The 15896-nt window shown below is 34.9% G+C and overlaps 1 protein-coding gene across 2 annotated transcripts in view; it reads left to right on the top strand.

Annotated features, from left to right (window-relative positions):
- Positions 1–15896, top strand: part of STAG1 (STAG1 cohesin complex component) — a 401929-nt gene that overhangs the window by 128502 nt on the left and 257531 nt on the right. The window contains exons 2-3 of one of the 2 annotated variants that reach the window (XM_078432318.2): positions 7868–8034; positions 9418–9582. In XM_078432318.2, coding sequence (XP_078288444.1) covers positions 9577–9582 — 6 coding nt within the window. In that variant the 5' untranslated portion in view covers positions 7868–8034; positions 9418–9576. The remainder of the gene's footprint in view (positions 1–7867; positions 8035–9417; positions 9583–15896) is intronic. The other variant, XM_060638731.3, reaches the window with a different exon arrangement.

Below are 15896 nucleotides of genomic sequence, written 5' to 3' on the forward strand. Positions count from 1 at the left end.
TTTTATTTATTTATTTTTTTTTATTTATTTTTGGGACAGAGAGAGACAGAGCATGAACGGGGGAGGGGCAGAGAGAGAGGGAGACACAGAATCGGAAACAGGCTCCAGGCTCCGAGCCATCAGCCCAGAGCCCGACGCGGGGCTCGAACTCACGAACCGTGAGATCGTGACCTGGCTGAAGTCGGACGCTTAACCGACTGCACCACCCAGGCGCCCCTTAGTTTTTTTTATTAAATGATAAGTATCATTATCATATCTCAAGATAACTATTATATTAGCACCAAATAATCAGTTTAAAGTTTATAATCATTTCATAAATATTATCATTTTTACTTATTTTTTTTCTTTTTTAATGTTTATTTATTTATTTTTGAAAGAGAGAACAGGAGACAGGCAGAGAGAAGAAGAGAGAGAGTATCTCAAGCAGGCTTCACACTCAGCACAGAGCCCCATGCAGGGCTCAAACTCACAGAATGTGAGGTCTTGACCTGAGCCAAAACCAAGAGTCAGATGCTTAGCTGACTGAGCCACCCCAGTGCCCCAATTTTTAAAGTACAGTTTGTTGGTTTGAATCATGATGCAGATAAGATCCACTTGTTGCAATTGATGATTATGTCAACCAATTATTGTATATATGTCCTTGTGACTTAAGACTTTTTTTTTATGTTATTGCTGTTATGTCCGTGTTTGCCTTAGTTTTTAATTTGCTTCAGTGAAACTCTATAACCTTTAATTTTTGAGCAAAGTCTTAAAAGAAAGGATGAAGGGATGACTTCTACCATTTTCTCTATACTGGCTTTTGTCCTCCACCTTTATTTAGAGGGAAAAAATTGTGGAGGAAAAGACATAACATTAAAATCACTCTTTATAATACCTCTTAATTCTGTTAGAATATTTGGTGGTAGAATATTCCTTACAAAAGTATTTTGGGAAAAATGAAAGTTTTACACTTAGAAGCTGGAGACTATTCTAGTTCCCCTTACCACCACTATATGATTTTTCTGAGGCTGTGGCAAGTTACATTGTTTTCACTAGGATTTGTGGGTTATAGGTGCAAATGGGAAATAAGACTAAATGTGATTGAAGGTAGGAGAATAAACTGTCTATGTGGTTGCTTACTTGAATTTGTTCTCCTCCAATTGAAATTCTTTACTTCATAAGATTGTGCTTTAGTGCTGCCTTCTTCAAGAAAACCTTTTTTTTTTTCTAAAAGAATTTCTCACCCTTTCAGCAGGCTATTGTGTTATTCTTTAGAACCTCTCTAATTTTGATATGTCAGTAACTGCATTCCTGTAATATTTTTGCTTTCCTTGTTGAAAAGGAGTATGCATATCCTAATTTAGCTGTTTTATGGGTAGAAGTATGATTTTTTACTAAAATTACCATCCCATAATCTAATAGGTAAATAGTATACGTTCATCCCATATTTATAAAATTGAAAAGGATTTTACCAGGGTAGGGTGGTACATTCTAGAGACTTGTGTTAGTTAGACTTTCGTCCATATTTTCACACTTATTAATTCACATGGGCATCTATACTCCCACCTAACTCAACCCCATTTCTTAATGTTTGAAACAATGCAGCTTGCTGAATTTCTACTCTGTCTTTGCACTAAGCTGATGCTGTTTATGTCATTTAACTGTAACATCAGTACTGTGAAACTGTGTTATAAGTGATCTACAATGTAGAAAACAAAAATAGGAAGTGGTAGTTTGCCCAAGGTCACACATAGCATATAAATGGCAAAGCTAAGTTTTGAACTCACATCTTAAACTTCTGAAAGTCCTTATCTCAAGAATGCCAGGGGCACCTGGGTGACTTAGTTGAGTGTTGAACTCTTGATTTCAGCTTAGGTCTTAATCACAGTTTGTGAGATCAAGCCCAGTGTTGGACTCTCTGCTGTCAGCATGGAGCCTGCTTGGGATTACCCTCCCCCCCTTCCTCCCCCAGCCACCAGCTTGTTTGTGTGCGCGCTTTCCCTCCCTCTCTCCCTCTCTCTCTCCCTCCCTCCTTCCCTCTTTCCCTCTCCCCCCTCCAATAAACATTTTTTAAAAAAGAATGCTGAACTACCAAGCTGTTAATTTATATTGAGAGATCTGATCGTCAGTATGATCAGATTTGACACATTTGCTCCAGTACCTGTTACGAAGATTGCTTAAACATTTTCAGTCAGCTGGCTCCACTTTTGACAATTCAGAGTTTCAATTGATACATGCTTTGTTTAGCCGTTTTAATACTGTTTATATTTGAGAAGACTTCATGATCTCTGGTTTTGTTTACTCAGCCATATGAAAACAAATAGTATAAGGACTTTCTGTTACAGGTAGTATTGTTTTCATTTCCAAATTCTTAGGGGGCATCTCATTATTGGTATTTCTTTTTGGTATACTATTATTTCAGAGACTTTTGTTTATTATTAAACAACTACTCTTATTTTGTAGTTGTCCTGATTGATGTTTGTTATTGTAGCTCTCTACCCAAATGATTAACAATCTCTAGCAAACATTGTGTCATGTTTATACTAACCCTATGATTGTATTAACAAATGCTAGACATTATTTGGTTTACACACACTACTCCCTTGGTGATCACATCCAATCTCATGACTTTAAGTACCATGTCTAAGTTTATGTCTCTCAGATTTATGTCTCCAGGCTGGACTTAGACTCCAAAGTTATCCACATGTTTGTTGATCATCTTCATTTAGATATTTAATGGGGCTCATCTCTTCTGTGAAACTTCCTCTGGTTATTTATCTGTTACTAGAAATTATCTGCCTCTTAATAGAACCCTTCTATCACTGAAACCACATTTTTGTGAAAAATATTTTTTTACATACTATATTTTACTATATTATATTACAGTTATTTGTGTTTCTGGTTTTCTTTTAATTATATGTCATTATCTTCCCTCTTATTTTTATTAGGGGCAATCTTTCTGAACTTCTTTATATTATTATCTGGATTTGTCATGGGAAAATCACTCTGGGGATAATGAGGATAAATAGACCTTAGATAAGATCAAATGGATTTTTTATGTTCTTACTCCCTACCTCCTTTATAACCAATGGTAAAGGTTTCCTGGTGTGAGAATTGTGGTTTATTTCCCGTATTTATGGAGCTTAGTTCATACTACTTATATACTATATATGCATAATAATGTACATGTGTGTAACTCACACAAACATTTCTACACATATACAAGCTTACTTGTAATAGAATGTTATTTGTAATTGTAAAAGATCCAGAAGAAAGAAATGTTGATTGTCAGTGGGTTAATGGCTAAAAAAAATTAATGTACATCTGTGCAGTGGAACACTGCAGCTTTTGAAAAGGAATTAAGATATTCTCTAGGACAGGAGCACCTAGGTGGCTCAGTCGATTAAGTGGTCTGACTCTTGATTTCAGCTCAGCTCATGATCTCATGGTTTGTGGGATTAAGCCCCACATGAGGCTCTGTACTGACAGCATGGAGCCTGCTTGGGATTCCTTCCCTCCCTCCCTCCCTCCCTCTCTCTCTCTCTCTCTCTCTCTCTCTCTCTGCCCTTCATCCCCTCCCCCAAAATAAAAAACTTATGAAAAAAATATTTTCTAGGACATACTGTAGATTAAAAATTGTGAAAATAGAATGATGCAGAGCTGTGCATAAATAACTTAAAATATAATAGGTCTTTGGAAATACATATATGCATTTGGGTTTTTTCCAATTTTTTTTTTTTCTGGTGAAATACACCAGAAATGCCAATTTAACCATTTTAACATGTATTCAGTTGTATTAAATACATTCATAATATTGTACAGTCATCACCACCACCTCCAGAACTTTCTTCATTTTTTAAAACTGTAACTCTAATAAAATAAATAAGACATAGGGATGCAATGTATAGCATAGGAAATAGTAGTATTGTAAGAACTTTGTATAGTGACAGGTGATAGCTAGATTTATTGTAATGATTACTTTAAAAAAAATTTTGTTAAATGTTTATTTTTGAGAGAGGGAGAGACAGCACGTGAGCAGGGGAGGGGCAGAGAGAGAGGGAGACACAGAATCTTAAGCAGGCTCCAGGCTCTGATCTGTCAGCACAGAGCCTGACATGGGGCTCGAACTCACGAACTGCTAGATCATGACCTGAGCCAAAGTCGGATGCTTAACTGACTGAGCCACCCAGATGCCCCTTACTTTTTTTTTTTTAAAGGTTTATTTATTTTTGAGAAAGAGACAGAGTCAGCTGGGGAGGGGCAGAGAGCGAGGGAGACACAAAATCCAAAGCAGGTTCCAGGTTCTGAGCTGTCAGCACAGAGCCTGATGTCGGGCTTGAACCCAGGATTGATGAGCTCATGACCTGAGCTGAAGTTGGACATTCAACCAACTAAGCCACCCAGGCGCCCAGATCACTTTGTAATATATATAAATATTGACTCACTTTGTAGTACACCTGAAACTAATATAATATTGCTACACTTCAGTGAAAACAAAAATGTAAATCTCTATACCCATTAAACAATAACTCCCTATTCCTGCTTTCCTTAGCCCCCAGCAGTCACCATTTTACTTTTTGTTTCTGTGATTTTTTTACTAAGTACATCATATAAGTAGAATCATACAAATATTTGGCTTTTATGACTTGCTTCTTTCATTTAGCATAATGTCCTTTGGGTTTATCTATGTTATAGATTATGCCAGAATTCCCTTCTTTTTTAAGGCTGAATAATATTTCATTGTGTGTATATACCACATTTGCTTATCCATTCATGGCATCAAATGGACACTTGGGTTGTTTCCAAGCTTGAACTACTGTGAATGATGTTGCTGTGACAATGAGTGTACTAATAACTTTTTGAGTCCCCGCCTTCAGTTCTTTTTGGTATATATTTATTTGAGTTATTGGTCGATTATATGGTGATTCTATTTTTAATTTTTTGAGGAATTGATGTACTGTTTCCCACAATGGCCATACCATTTTACATTCCCATTAACAGTGCAAGAGTTCTAATTTCTCCACATCCCCTCTAAGAAGTTTTTTCTCTTTTTATCACTAGGTGTGAGGTTCCATTTCATTGTAGTTTTGATTTGCATTTCTCTAATGATTAGTGATATTGAGCATTTCTTCTTGTGTTTAATGGGCTTTGGATATGCTCTTTGGAGAAATGTCTATTCAAATTCTTTGCCAATTTTCAAATCAGGTTCCTTGTCTTGTTGAGTTTTAGTAGTTCTTTATATATTCTGGATATTAATCCATTATCAGATATATGATTTGCAAATATTTTCTCCCATTCTGTGGGTTGCCTTCTGCTCTTTACCCACTGGATGGTTTTGGCACCCTTGTCAAAAATTATTAAAACATATATGTGAGGGTTTGTTTCACATACATAGGCTATTCTATTCCACTGGTTTGTATGTTTGCTTTTATGCCAGCACCACACTGTTTTGATAGTGTAGCCTTGTAGTAAATTTTGAAATCAGAAGTATGTATCTTCCAGTGTTGGTTTCTTTTTCAGAATTGGTCATTTGAGATCCTTTGAGATTCTCTTTGAATTATAGAATGGGTTTTTCTGTTTCTGCAAAAAAGGTCATTAGGATTTTGATAGAGATTGCATTAAATCTGTATGTTGGTTGCTTTAGGGAGTATTGAGATCTTAATATTAACTCTTCAAGTACCTGAACATAGAATGGGTTTCCATTTATTTATTCTTTAGTTTCACATGCAGTTTGTTCAGATGATGTCTAAGAAATGAATAGTATTGTTTGCCTCTTAGGAAAGTAGATGGTGGCTTGAGGGCAGGAGTGGGCATGTTTTCATTAAAGTTTAATCACCTTTTAAATTTTGGGCCATGTGAATGTATTATTTAATGAGGAAAAATAACATTTCCCCCTTGCTCTCATCACACACACACACACACACACACACACACACACACACGCCTACACATACGTGCACACACACACTTGTGTGCATACACACTACTGGGAAAATCCTATCACTCTAAAGAGTGAGCACAGAAACAAGACTTATTAGGAGGAGCCAAAATCTAGAGTCCAGCTAAAAAGAATGAATGTGTGAAATAATGCTGGATTTAGGCAACTTAAAATTTATCATCCTGTAAAGAGGGAGCTGATATGGTAGATGACTGAACAGGTAGTAAATGATAACTTTATTTGCCATGCTGAGGAGTTTGGATTTTTTATTGATTGCTGGTTATGAGGGTGACTAAAGAGCAGAGAAATAGGGAAGTGATGGGATTAGGTTTGTATTACAAGAATTAATGTGTTTATAGTATTAGAATAGTGTGGAATTATTCAGCAGAAATAGAATATGAGCTGCATCTGCAACTTAATATTTTCTAGTGAGTTACAAAAAAAATGGGTAATGCAATTAATTTAATCAGTATAATATGTTATTTCATCATGTAGTCAATATAGCATTATAAATGAGATTTCATATGTGATTTTTCATAAATCTTTACAATCTTGAGGATATTTTATACTTACTGCACATTTCGTTTTTGACTAGTTATATTTCAAGTGCTCAATTTGCTACATGAGGGTAGTGGTTACCATGTTAGAGAGTACAAGTATACAGAATCAGAGTGTAGTTAGAAGACAGTATCTGTTCCAGTAATTGGAACAGAAAAATTTAATGTCAAGAATGATTAATTATTAAAAAGTCCTTAATCATTTGTCATTCTGGAATTGCAAATTAAGACAACAATGAGACAACAACTTTATACCTATTATAATGGCTGAAATCCAAAAACCTGACAAAGGTACAAAGCTGTCAGGGTTACAAAGCATCAAGAACTCTCATTCATTGCTGGTGGCAATGCAAAATGTTACAGCTACTTTGGAAAACAGTTTGGCAGTTTTTTACAAAGCTAAACGTGGTTTTATCATATGATTCAATAATCATGCTTCTAGATGCTTACATAACTCATTTGAAAATTATGTCTGCACAAAATCCTGCACGTGAATACATATAGCAGCTTTATTCCTAATTGTCAAGAAATGGTGACCAGGATGTCCATCATTGGGTAAATGGGTGACAGAATGTGTACATTCATACAATGGAATATTATTTAGGAATTAAAAATTTAACTATTTAGCCACTAAAAAACATTCATAAATCTTAAATGCATATTGTTAAAGGGAAAGATACCAGTCTGAAGAGGCTACATAATATATGATTTAATTATATGACTTTCTATAAAAGCCAAACCTATAGTTAGGTAAAAGAATTCATTGTTTGCCAAAGAGAAGTGGGAGGATTGAATGGGAGAAGCACAGGGATTTTTTAAGGTGGTGAAACGCTTTCCTGCGATACCATATTGTACATACATGGCACTATGCATTTGTTAAAACTCATTGAACTTTACAGAAAAAGTGAATTTTATGAATACAGATTTTAAAAAGTCACTTAGGAGTTTAAGTGGATACCAGGATGGAATGTAGAATATGATAAAGCATTCTAATGCTGTTTGAAGTATTTGAAACAATGTCACTAGGGGAAGTTGGGCAGGAAGTTGCTGACTTAAGTAACTTTTGATATGAATCTGTAAGACTAAAATCAAAGAAACTACATTGTATATATAAGCAATGTAATCTAGTTAATAAAATTGTTTCTGTTGGGGTATGATTTAACAGCTCTAATACTATTATATTTGTATACCAGTGGGCACCAGGTTTCTCACTGTTGAGGCGGGACCATATTGATTAGTAATGCAGAAGATGCGTACTTATGGTAATGGATTAGAGGTGGACATACCAATATGAATTTATATTTAGCTTAACATAGATAATATATCATTACATACAGAGATATTTATAGTTATGTGTATGTCTATGGAACATGTATTTCTTTGTCTGCTTAAGAGCCTAGAAGAAGGACACAGTATCAAGGAGCAAAACCTAGCCCAGATCTTCATCTCTAATGTCATTCTCCAGTAAAAGGAACCAGAGCTCCTTGGAATATTGGTTGGTTCTAAAATTGAGGAAGGGGATATACAAGATGAGCCTGCAGAATATTGTGCTGCCGGAAGGTAAACAGTAAGACACACATAGATGAGAATATGTGAAATGAATGCAGGAGCCATGAAAGATTTCCCAGTGGTCAGAGCTGAAACAGGCTGAGCAACAGAATAAAAGTGTTGAAGTGTACCCCAAAGTATAAAATAAATTTTGATGAGTCCATTACTTTAAATAATTGAATAAATGAGTGAGAACAGACAAAAATCCCATACTAAAAATTCCTAAGTAATTTGTGTAGATACTACCCACCCCCCCACCACCCAAGAAGGTGGAGTATAACTCCCTGCCCCTTAAATGTGGGATGCACATACTGTCTTTCTTCCAAAGGTACATTGGAAAGAGGAGGGAAAGTAACTTTACAGTGGGGAAATCTAACAAATATCGCCTCAGTCAAATGATTAAGGTCAACATTTACAGTAAGAAATCATTATGACAGTATATACCTTTGATATGAGGTCATAAAAATAACACTTTATCTCTTACATCTTCCTCTTAAAACCCTTAACCCCAGTGTAGTGATGAGAAAAACATCAGACAAAACCTAGTTGAGGAACGTTGTTTCAACACCTGACCAGTAATCCTCAAAACTGTCAAAGTCACCATAAAACCAGGGAAAGCCTGTCAAAGCCAACAGGAGCTTAGGGAGACATGACATAAATGTAATATGGTATCCTGGATGCAGTTCTGGAACATAAAAAGGTCATAAGGCAAAAACCTAAGAAAATCTGAACTAAGTATGGACTTTTGTTAATCTATCAGTATTTGTTCACTATCTGAATCAGATGTACCATACAAGTGGTAAGGAGGTAATAATAAGGGTAAGTGGATATGATGTATTTGGAAATGTTCTGTACTGTCTTCAGTTTTTTTGTAAAAAAACAGATTTACAGATGGGATGTGATGTTAATTGAAGAGTAAATTCTGTCAGGCAGGAATATTTGTTTTATTTATTGTTGAATTTCTAGTACCTAGAATAGTTATAAGTATGTTCACTATATATTTGTTACATGACTAGATAAGAAATGTTTGAGGACCTCTGTAGAGAAAGAAGTTGAATATACAGTATTTCCAAGCAATGTTTTATTAAATAAAGTTTCTGAAGAAATAGGAAAGAATTGAAAGTATAAAGAGGGAGATGTCAAAAGAGGGCGTGATTAAAATCTTCAGCATTGGCATTATTGTGTAAAACACTAAATCTTTTTATAAATTTTCCTGTCTTATATAGCTTAAACTACCATTTGCACTTTAATTTATGGAAAACAAATTGTAAAGCTTCCTTTGGTCAGGAATTAAGTCTCTTATGTGTAGTAGTTCTTAGTACCTTTCACTGGTACTTTGCATAAAAGCAAAGTGTACCTGTATTTAATTGAATTTTTTCCTCATCTTTTATTCAGTCTACAAACAAGAAACCTCGAAAATCTCCAGGAGAGAAGAGTAGAATTGAAGCTACTGTTAGAGGAACAGGCCGTGGAAGAGCTAATGGGCACCCTCAACAGAATGGTGAAGGGGAGCCTGTCACACTATTTGAAGTGGTGAAATTGGGGAAAAGTGCAATGCAGGTAAATTTTAAGTATTTTTGTTTTATTTACAAAGCAATATAGTCAGTAATCTATGTGGAACCTATTAAGTGATGTTTTATATATTTCTGCTGATGGTATAATTAAGAAGTTTAAGTTTGTCTTTGTTTTACTTGTTTTGTAAACACTGTCACAAAGGCATTTTGTTTAACGGTAAGATGCACTTTTCGATTACAGTGTACTGAGTAAAATGACTTGCATATGATAGCTGCCTAAGAGAAGATTTATTGCTGTAGTCTATTTTTTAGAATTTCACTTAATATAAGTAACATATGTGTATTGAACAATATTTAAAAGAAAAAAGTCTATAAAATAGAATTCCTATGTAGTGAACTAGGAATAACCACAATTAATAGTTCATGATTATTTTATGTGTGTATGTGATTTTATAACCTTCTTTCTCCTCTCTCATTAAGTTAACAAATATTAAATATTTTGCAAAAGCTCTTATTTATTGACTTCTAACTAATTCATTATAAGGATAAACCTTATTTTACTATTCTTTTAGTACGTCCTTACATTTTTTTTTGCTGTTATAGAATTTATTCATTGTTCATATTTATGTCTTCAGATCTTTTTTCATTTTATTTATTTACTTAAAAAAATATTTTTAAGGTTTATTGTTGAGAGAGAGAGAGAGACACGGAGTGCAAGCCAGGGGAGGGGCAGAGAGAGAGGGAGACACAAAATCTGAAGCAGGCTCCAGGCTCTGAGCTGTGAGCACAAAGCCCAATGTGGGACTCGAACTCATAAACTGAGACATCATGACCTGAGCCGAAGTCAGACGCTTACCCAACTGAGCCACCCAGGAGCCCCTCTTTTTTTCATTTTAAAACACTAGAGGTAAAGTAATTTGGTGAAAGGGTATTTCTTAACTCTGTGATAAATATCACATTACTCCCCCCAAAATTTTACTGGTGTATCTTTCACCAGAAGTGTGCCTAGCAACACTTAAATTTAGGAATTATTTGATAACATATGTGAAAATTGTAATCCAGAATAATTTGCATTTCTTTGATCACCAGTGATTGATTAAAGTTATATATGTTTATTCACTATTTGCTCATTTTTGATACTTCATTTTTAATTTCTTTAAAATTAGGTAATTTATGGGGGTGCCTGAGTGACTCAGTCGGTTTAGTGTCTGACTTTGGCTCAGGTCATAATCTCACGGTTCATGAGTTCGAGCCCTGTGTTGGGCTCTGTGCTCACAGCTCAGAGCCTGGAGCCTGCTTCAGATTCTGTGTCTCCCTCTCTCTCTGTCCCTCCCTAGCTCACACACTCTCTCAAAAATAAACATTAAAATTTCTTTTTAAATTAGGTAATTTATGAAACAGATTTACTCTTACAACTTTTTATTTAGTATACTTTTTATTTTCTCCCTGTATATCCTTTTGCGTTAAGGGAGTTTAGTCTTTACTGCTTTTTATGTATGTAACCAGATTGATATGATCAGGAGTCTTGGAATTTGTGTGGGAAGGGAGGGAGGTGGAATAGTGTGATGATGCACACTATTAGAACACAAGTAGAAAAATGAAGGAAGTTTATTTTTATGTGTAAATTTAAACATTGCATTTCTGTACTTTGCTTTCATTTTTTTCACGTAAAACTTTATTTTGCAAGATATTTGTATATATAAAGATACTTTTAATGTATATAGTATTAAAGGTCAATACCAGCTTTTTAAAAATATGAAAACATCTTTAATATTTATTTATTTACTTATTTATTTTTCAACGTTTTTTATTTATTTTTGGGACAGAGAGAGACAGAGCATGAACGGGGGAGGGGCAGAGAGAGAGGGAGACACAGAATCGGAAACAGGCTCCAGGCTCTGAGCCATCAGCCCAGAGCCTGACGCGGGGCTCGAACTCACGGACCGCGAGATCGTGACCTGGCTGAAGTCGGGTGCTTAACCGACTGCGCCATCCAGGCGCCCCACATCTTTAATATTTAAATGTTTGTTTATTTTTGAGAGACAACGAGCACAAGCAGGGGGAGGGGCAGAGAGAGAGAAGGAGACACAAAATCTGAAGCAGGTTCCAGGCTCTGAGCTGTCAGCACAGAGTGCAATGCAGTACTGGAACCCACAGACCATGAGATTATGACCTGAGCCGAAGTTGGATGCTTAACCGACTGCGCCAACCATGCACCCCCAAAATCCTTAAAATTTAATGTCAATAAAATCTGGCCTAGTATTTGAAACAAACAGGAACTAAAACAAATTTTTCATTTTTGTCCAGAGTTCTATATTTTTTATTCTTATTACTCTTCCCTAATGCTACTTCATACTAACAATCTTTGCTTAAATTCTTTTGAACTCACATTTTGTGAAAGGTAAAGATAAGTAGTTCAGACACTAATGCTTTCCATAATTTGGTTTTAACCCACCTTTTCAACTTTTTGTCTCTATTCTTCCTTGACCTCTGCCTAAAACATTTTTTACTTTGGTATAATTTTTTATTATTCATATTATATTTTTGTTTCCTAGCTATGTTCAAATTAATCTACAAACTTCTGTGATTTTTATTTTTCATTCAGCATTCTATTGTGGGATTTTTTTCCTCTGTGAATTTACTTTGTAATTTTTAATGTTTGCATACTGTTTCTTAACATGGCTTGGCCATGATTTATTTAAACAGTTTTTATTTGGGTTGCTTTATTCTTAAAAAAGAAGTAAGGTACAAACTATACTACTAAAACTAATTTACTATCCATATAAACTAGAATAGTTTTATTCTATTAAAAATAGTACTTCTTTGAATCCTCCTATATCCTCCTGAAATCTACATGTGGGAGTGTTTTTGTAACAAATTCCTGAAAGTAGTTGCTGAATAAAGGGAATACATGTTTAAAAAATTGATAAGATTCTTTTGTTGAAAGTAGCACACTAATCTTGCTGTTTATTACCTCATTTCAAACAGAAAGTAATGATAGATAAGATTTTAAAAAAAGAATGCAGACATTAATGAGTTTAGAAACTAAATGTTTCTGTGCTTAAAGTAGAAGATAACATATAATGATAAGTAGTATTGGGTTTAGTGTAGAGAAGCAGGTACTTGTAGCCAAGAGTTTGGTTCTTGTGTGTTAAAAGGAATAAAAATGTTTCATGAAACATAGAGGAATAGAGTCAGGCTAATTACATGAAGCCAGGGCCTAACATGAGTCTCTACACTTGCAAAGGAGTCTGAAGAAAGCCACTGATAACTGCCACATAAGCTAAAGCTTCTGTTTAGGGTGATCATATATCTCAGGATACCTTTCAAACCCCTAGTTTATGCTTATTGTCTATGTAGTTATTAATAGTAGAGACCTTTTTAATACTCAGGAGGGTCTTCATTTGGATAATAACTTGCTCTAAAACCTCATTAATGGGAAATCAAGGGCTAAAGAAAGGGAGAAGGCAGACAGTTCTTAAAACCAGGACCTGGATTGAAATGTCTGCTTCACTTATGGTGACTGGGTCTTTAAAAATTCACAATATTACCTTAGAGCAGGAAGTTCTAAGCCCACATTATATGATCTGGTTCTGCAGTGGAGTGACCACAATGAGCAGAGGTGATCACAAAAACTTTAGATGGGGAGGGATGAGTAGTAAAAGAAATAAATAAGTATATTTAAGATACTGGAGAGATGAAAGAAGAAATTGTATGTAACACAGAAAGGGGGTAAATTTAGTAAATTAGTTTTGCTGAAGGAAATGGATGCCATCAAATGTAGAATTCAGGAATTGACCTTCATTAGGCATTCATTTATAATGTAGCCCAGAGAAGTAAATAGGAAAGAGCAGCTCTGAAGGGTTCCAGAATATGCCAGAGGAGGAAGTCAAAGGGAATAGAAAAGACATTGTTTTTTGAAGAGATAATTTTGGAAAAATTTCTTTGACATATTTCCTCAGATCTAGAGTTTGTTCTCAGAAGTGAGCAAGGTAAGTGAAAATAATTACATAGCTCTTAATAGTATAGTAAAACTGCAGAACAGGGAGGATTAAAAAAATCTTGAAATACTTCATCAAGGAATACTTGATCCTATTGTCTGACTCCAGTACATGTAATATTGAAATACAAAAAATAAATTCCCCTTCTAAATTATACTTACAAATGTAAAAAGGTACTTTTAAGTAATTCTTGTGATAAAGAGGAAATATACAGAGTTGATGAGTGAATGTTAGTGAAAGTACTGCTAGTAAAAATAGTGGGACCAGCTAAAGTACTACTTAAATAAATATACTGTCTTAAATGTATTAATATTAGCAAAAGCAGTAGAAACTAGAAGAAACAGCAAATCTGAAAGTACTTAGGAAGAAAGATAATTAAAGTAGAAATGGAAATTAAATAGAAAAAGTGGTAGAAAATTAAATAAAAATATTAACAATTTGAGGTCAATACATTTTTAAGACCTAGAGGTTTTATCTTACAAATGCAAGGATAGTTTAGTATTAGCAAATCTTTTACTATAATATACCAAATGGAAGCGGGAACCGAGCCTTATCTGAACTGATGCGAAATGTTTAGAAAAAGCATTTGATAAAATTTAGGTGATGCTTGTGATGAACAATAATAACTCTTGGTGAATTAGGAACAAGAGAGAAGTTCCTTATGTAGGTAAGGGAGATATAATATTATTTATATTCACAGAATACATAATTGTAGAAATTTTGGGATAAATGGTCTTTGTAGACCATTAGAACTAATGAAAGTGTTCATTGGGCACAATTCCTAGAGAGAAAATAAACATTAAAAAAAAATCAGCCTTCTGTATAGCAGTAATAATCAATTAGAACATGTGATAGGAAATAAGAGCCCATTCAAATAAAGTACTGAGGATGAGAGAATAAAATTTTGGCTGTAACAGTATAAAACACTGTGTCACACTCATCAGATTGAGTAACATTAAAAGGATGGAAGATGCTAAGAGTCAGTAAGGCACTAGAGTGCCAACTGTTCTGAGTATAAATATGAAATAACCCCTTTGGAGAAAAATTTGGCAGTATTAAGAAAAGTTGAATGACCTATCCATTTTGCATTCATTTGGTAAATATATAAGGAGTACCTACACTGTAGAAGCCACTTTTTTTTTTTTTTTTTTTTGAAGAAAAAAATTACTTTGAAGAAAAGCAATTCAATTCCTAGATGTAACCTCTAGAGAAATTTTGGTATATATAAAGGAGGCAAATGCAGAATTTTTATTGCTGTTTTGTTTGTAACAGCAAAAAATTTTAAAAAACCCTAAATGTTTATGAAAAGGACAATTGATAAATAAAATGTGGTATATTGGAACACTTAAATTCTCTATAGTGATTGAACTAGAGCTCTAGGCACCATTATGGATATATTTCAGAAATGCATTTTCTTTTTTTTTATTTTTATTTTTTTAATACGAAATTTATTATCAAATTGGTTTCCATACAACACTCAGTGCTCATCCCAACAGGTGCCTTCCTCAATGCCCATCACCCACTTTCTCCTCCCTCCCTCCCACCCCCATCAACTCTCAGTTTATTCTCAGTTTTTAAGAGTCTCTTATGGTTTGCCTCCTTCCCTCTCTGTAACTTTACCCCCCCCTTCCCCTCCCCCATGGTCTTCTGTTAAGTTTCTCAGGATGCACATAAGAGTGAAAACATATGGTATTTCTCTTTTTCTGTATGACTTAGCATAACACTCTCCAGTTGCATCCACGTTGCTACAAAAGGCCATATTCCATTCTTTCTCATTGCCAAGTAGTATTCCCTTGTATATATAAACCACAACTTCTTTATCCATTCATCAGTTGATGGACATTTAGGCTCTTTCCATAATTTGGCTATTGTTGAAAGTGCTGCTATAAACATTGGGGTACAAGTGCCTCTATGCATCAGCACTCCTGTATCCCTTAGGTAAATTCCTAGCAGTGCTATTGCTGGGTCATAGGGTAGATCTATTTTGAATTTTTTGAGGAACCTCCACACTGATTTCCAGAGCGGCTGCACCAGTTTGCATTCCCACCAACAGTGCAAGACGGTTCCCGTTTTTCCACATCCTCTCCAGCATCTATAGCCTCCTGATTTGTTCATTTTAGCCACTCTGACTGGATGAGGTGGTATCTCAGTGTGGTTTTGATTTGTATTTCCCTGATGAGGAGTGACGTTGAGCATCTTTTCACGTGCCTGTTGGCCATCCGGATGTCTTCTTTAGAGAAGTGTCTATTCATGTTTTCTGCCCATTTCTTCACTGGATTATTTGTTTTTCAAGTGTGGAGTTCGGTGAGTTCTTTATAGATTTTGGATACTAGCCCTTTATCCGGTATGTCATTTACAG

The sequence above is a fragment of the Panthera onca genome, chromosome C2 (genome assembly GCF_046562875.1).
Source record: "Panthera onca isolate mPanOnc1 chromosome C2, mPanOnc1 haplotype 2, whole genome shotgun sequence".
Taxonomy (NCBI): Eukaryota; Metazoa; Chordata; class Mammalia; order Carnivora; family Felidae; genus Panthera; species Panthera onca.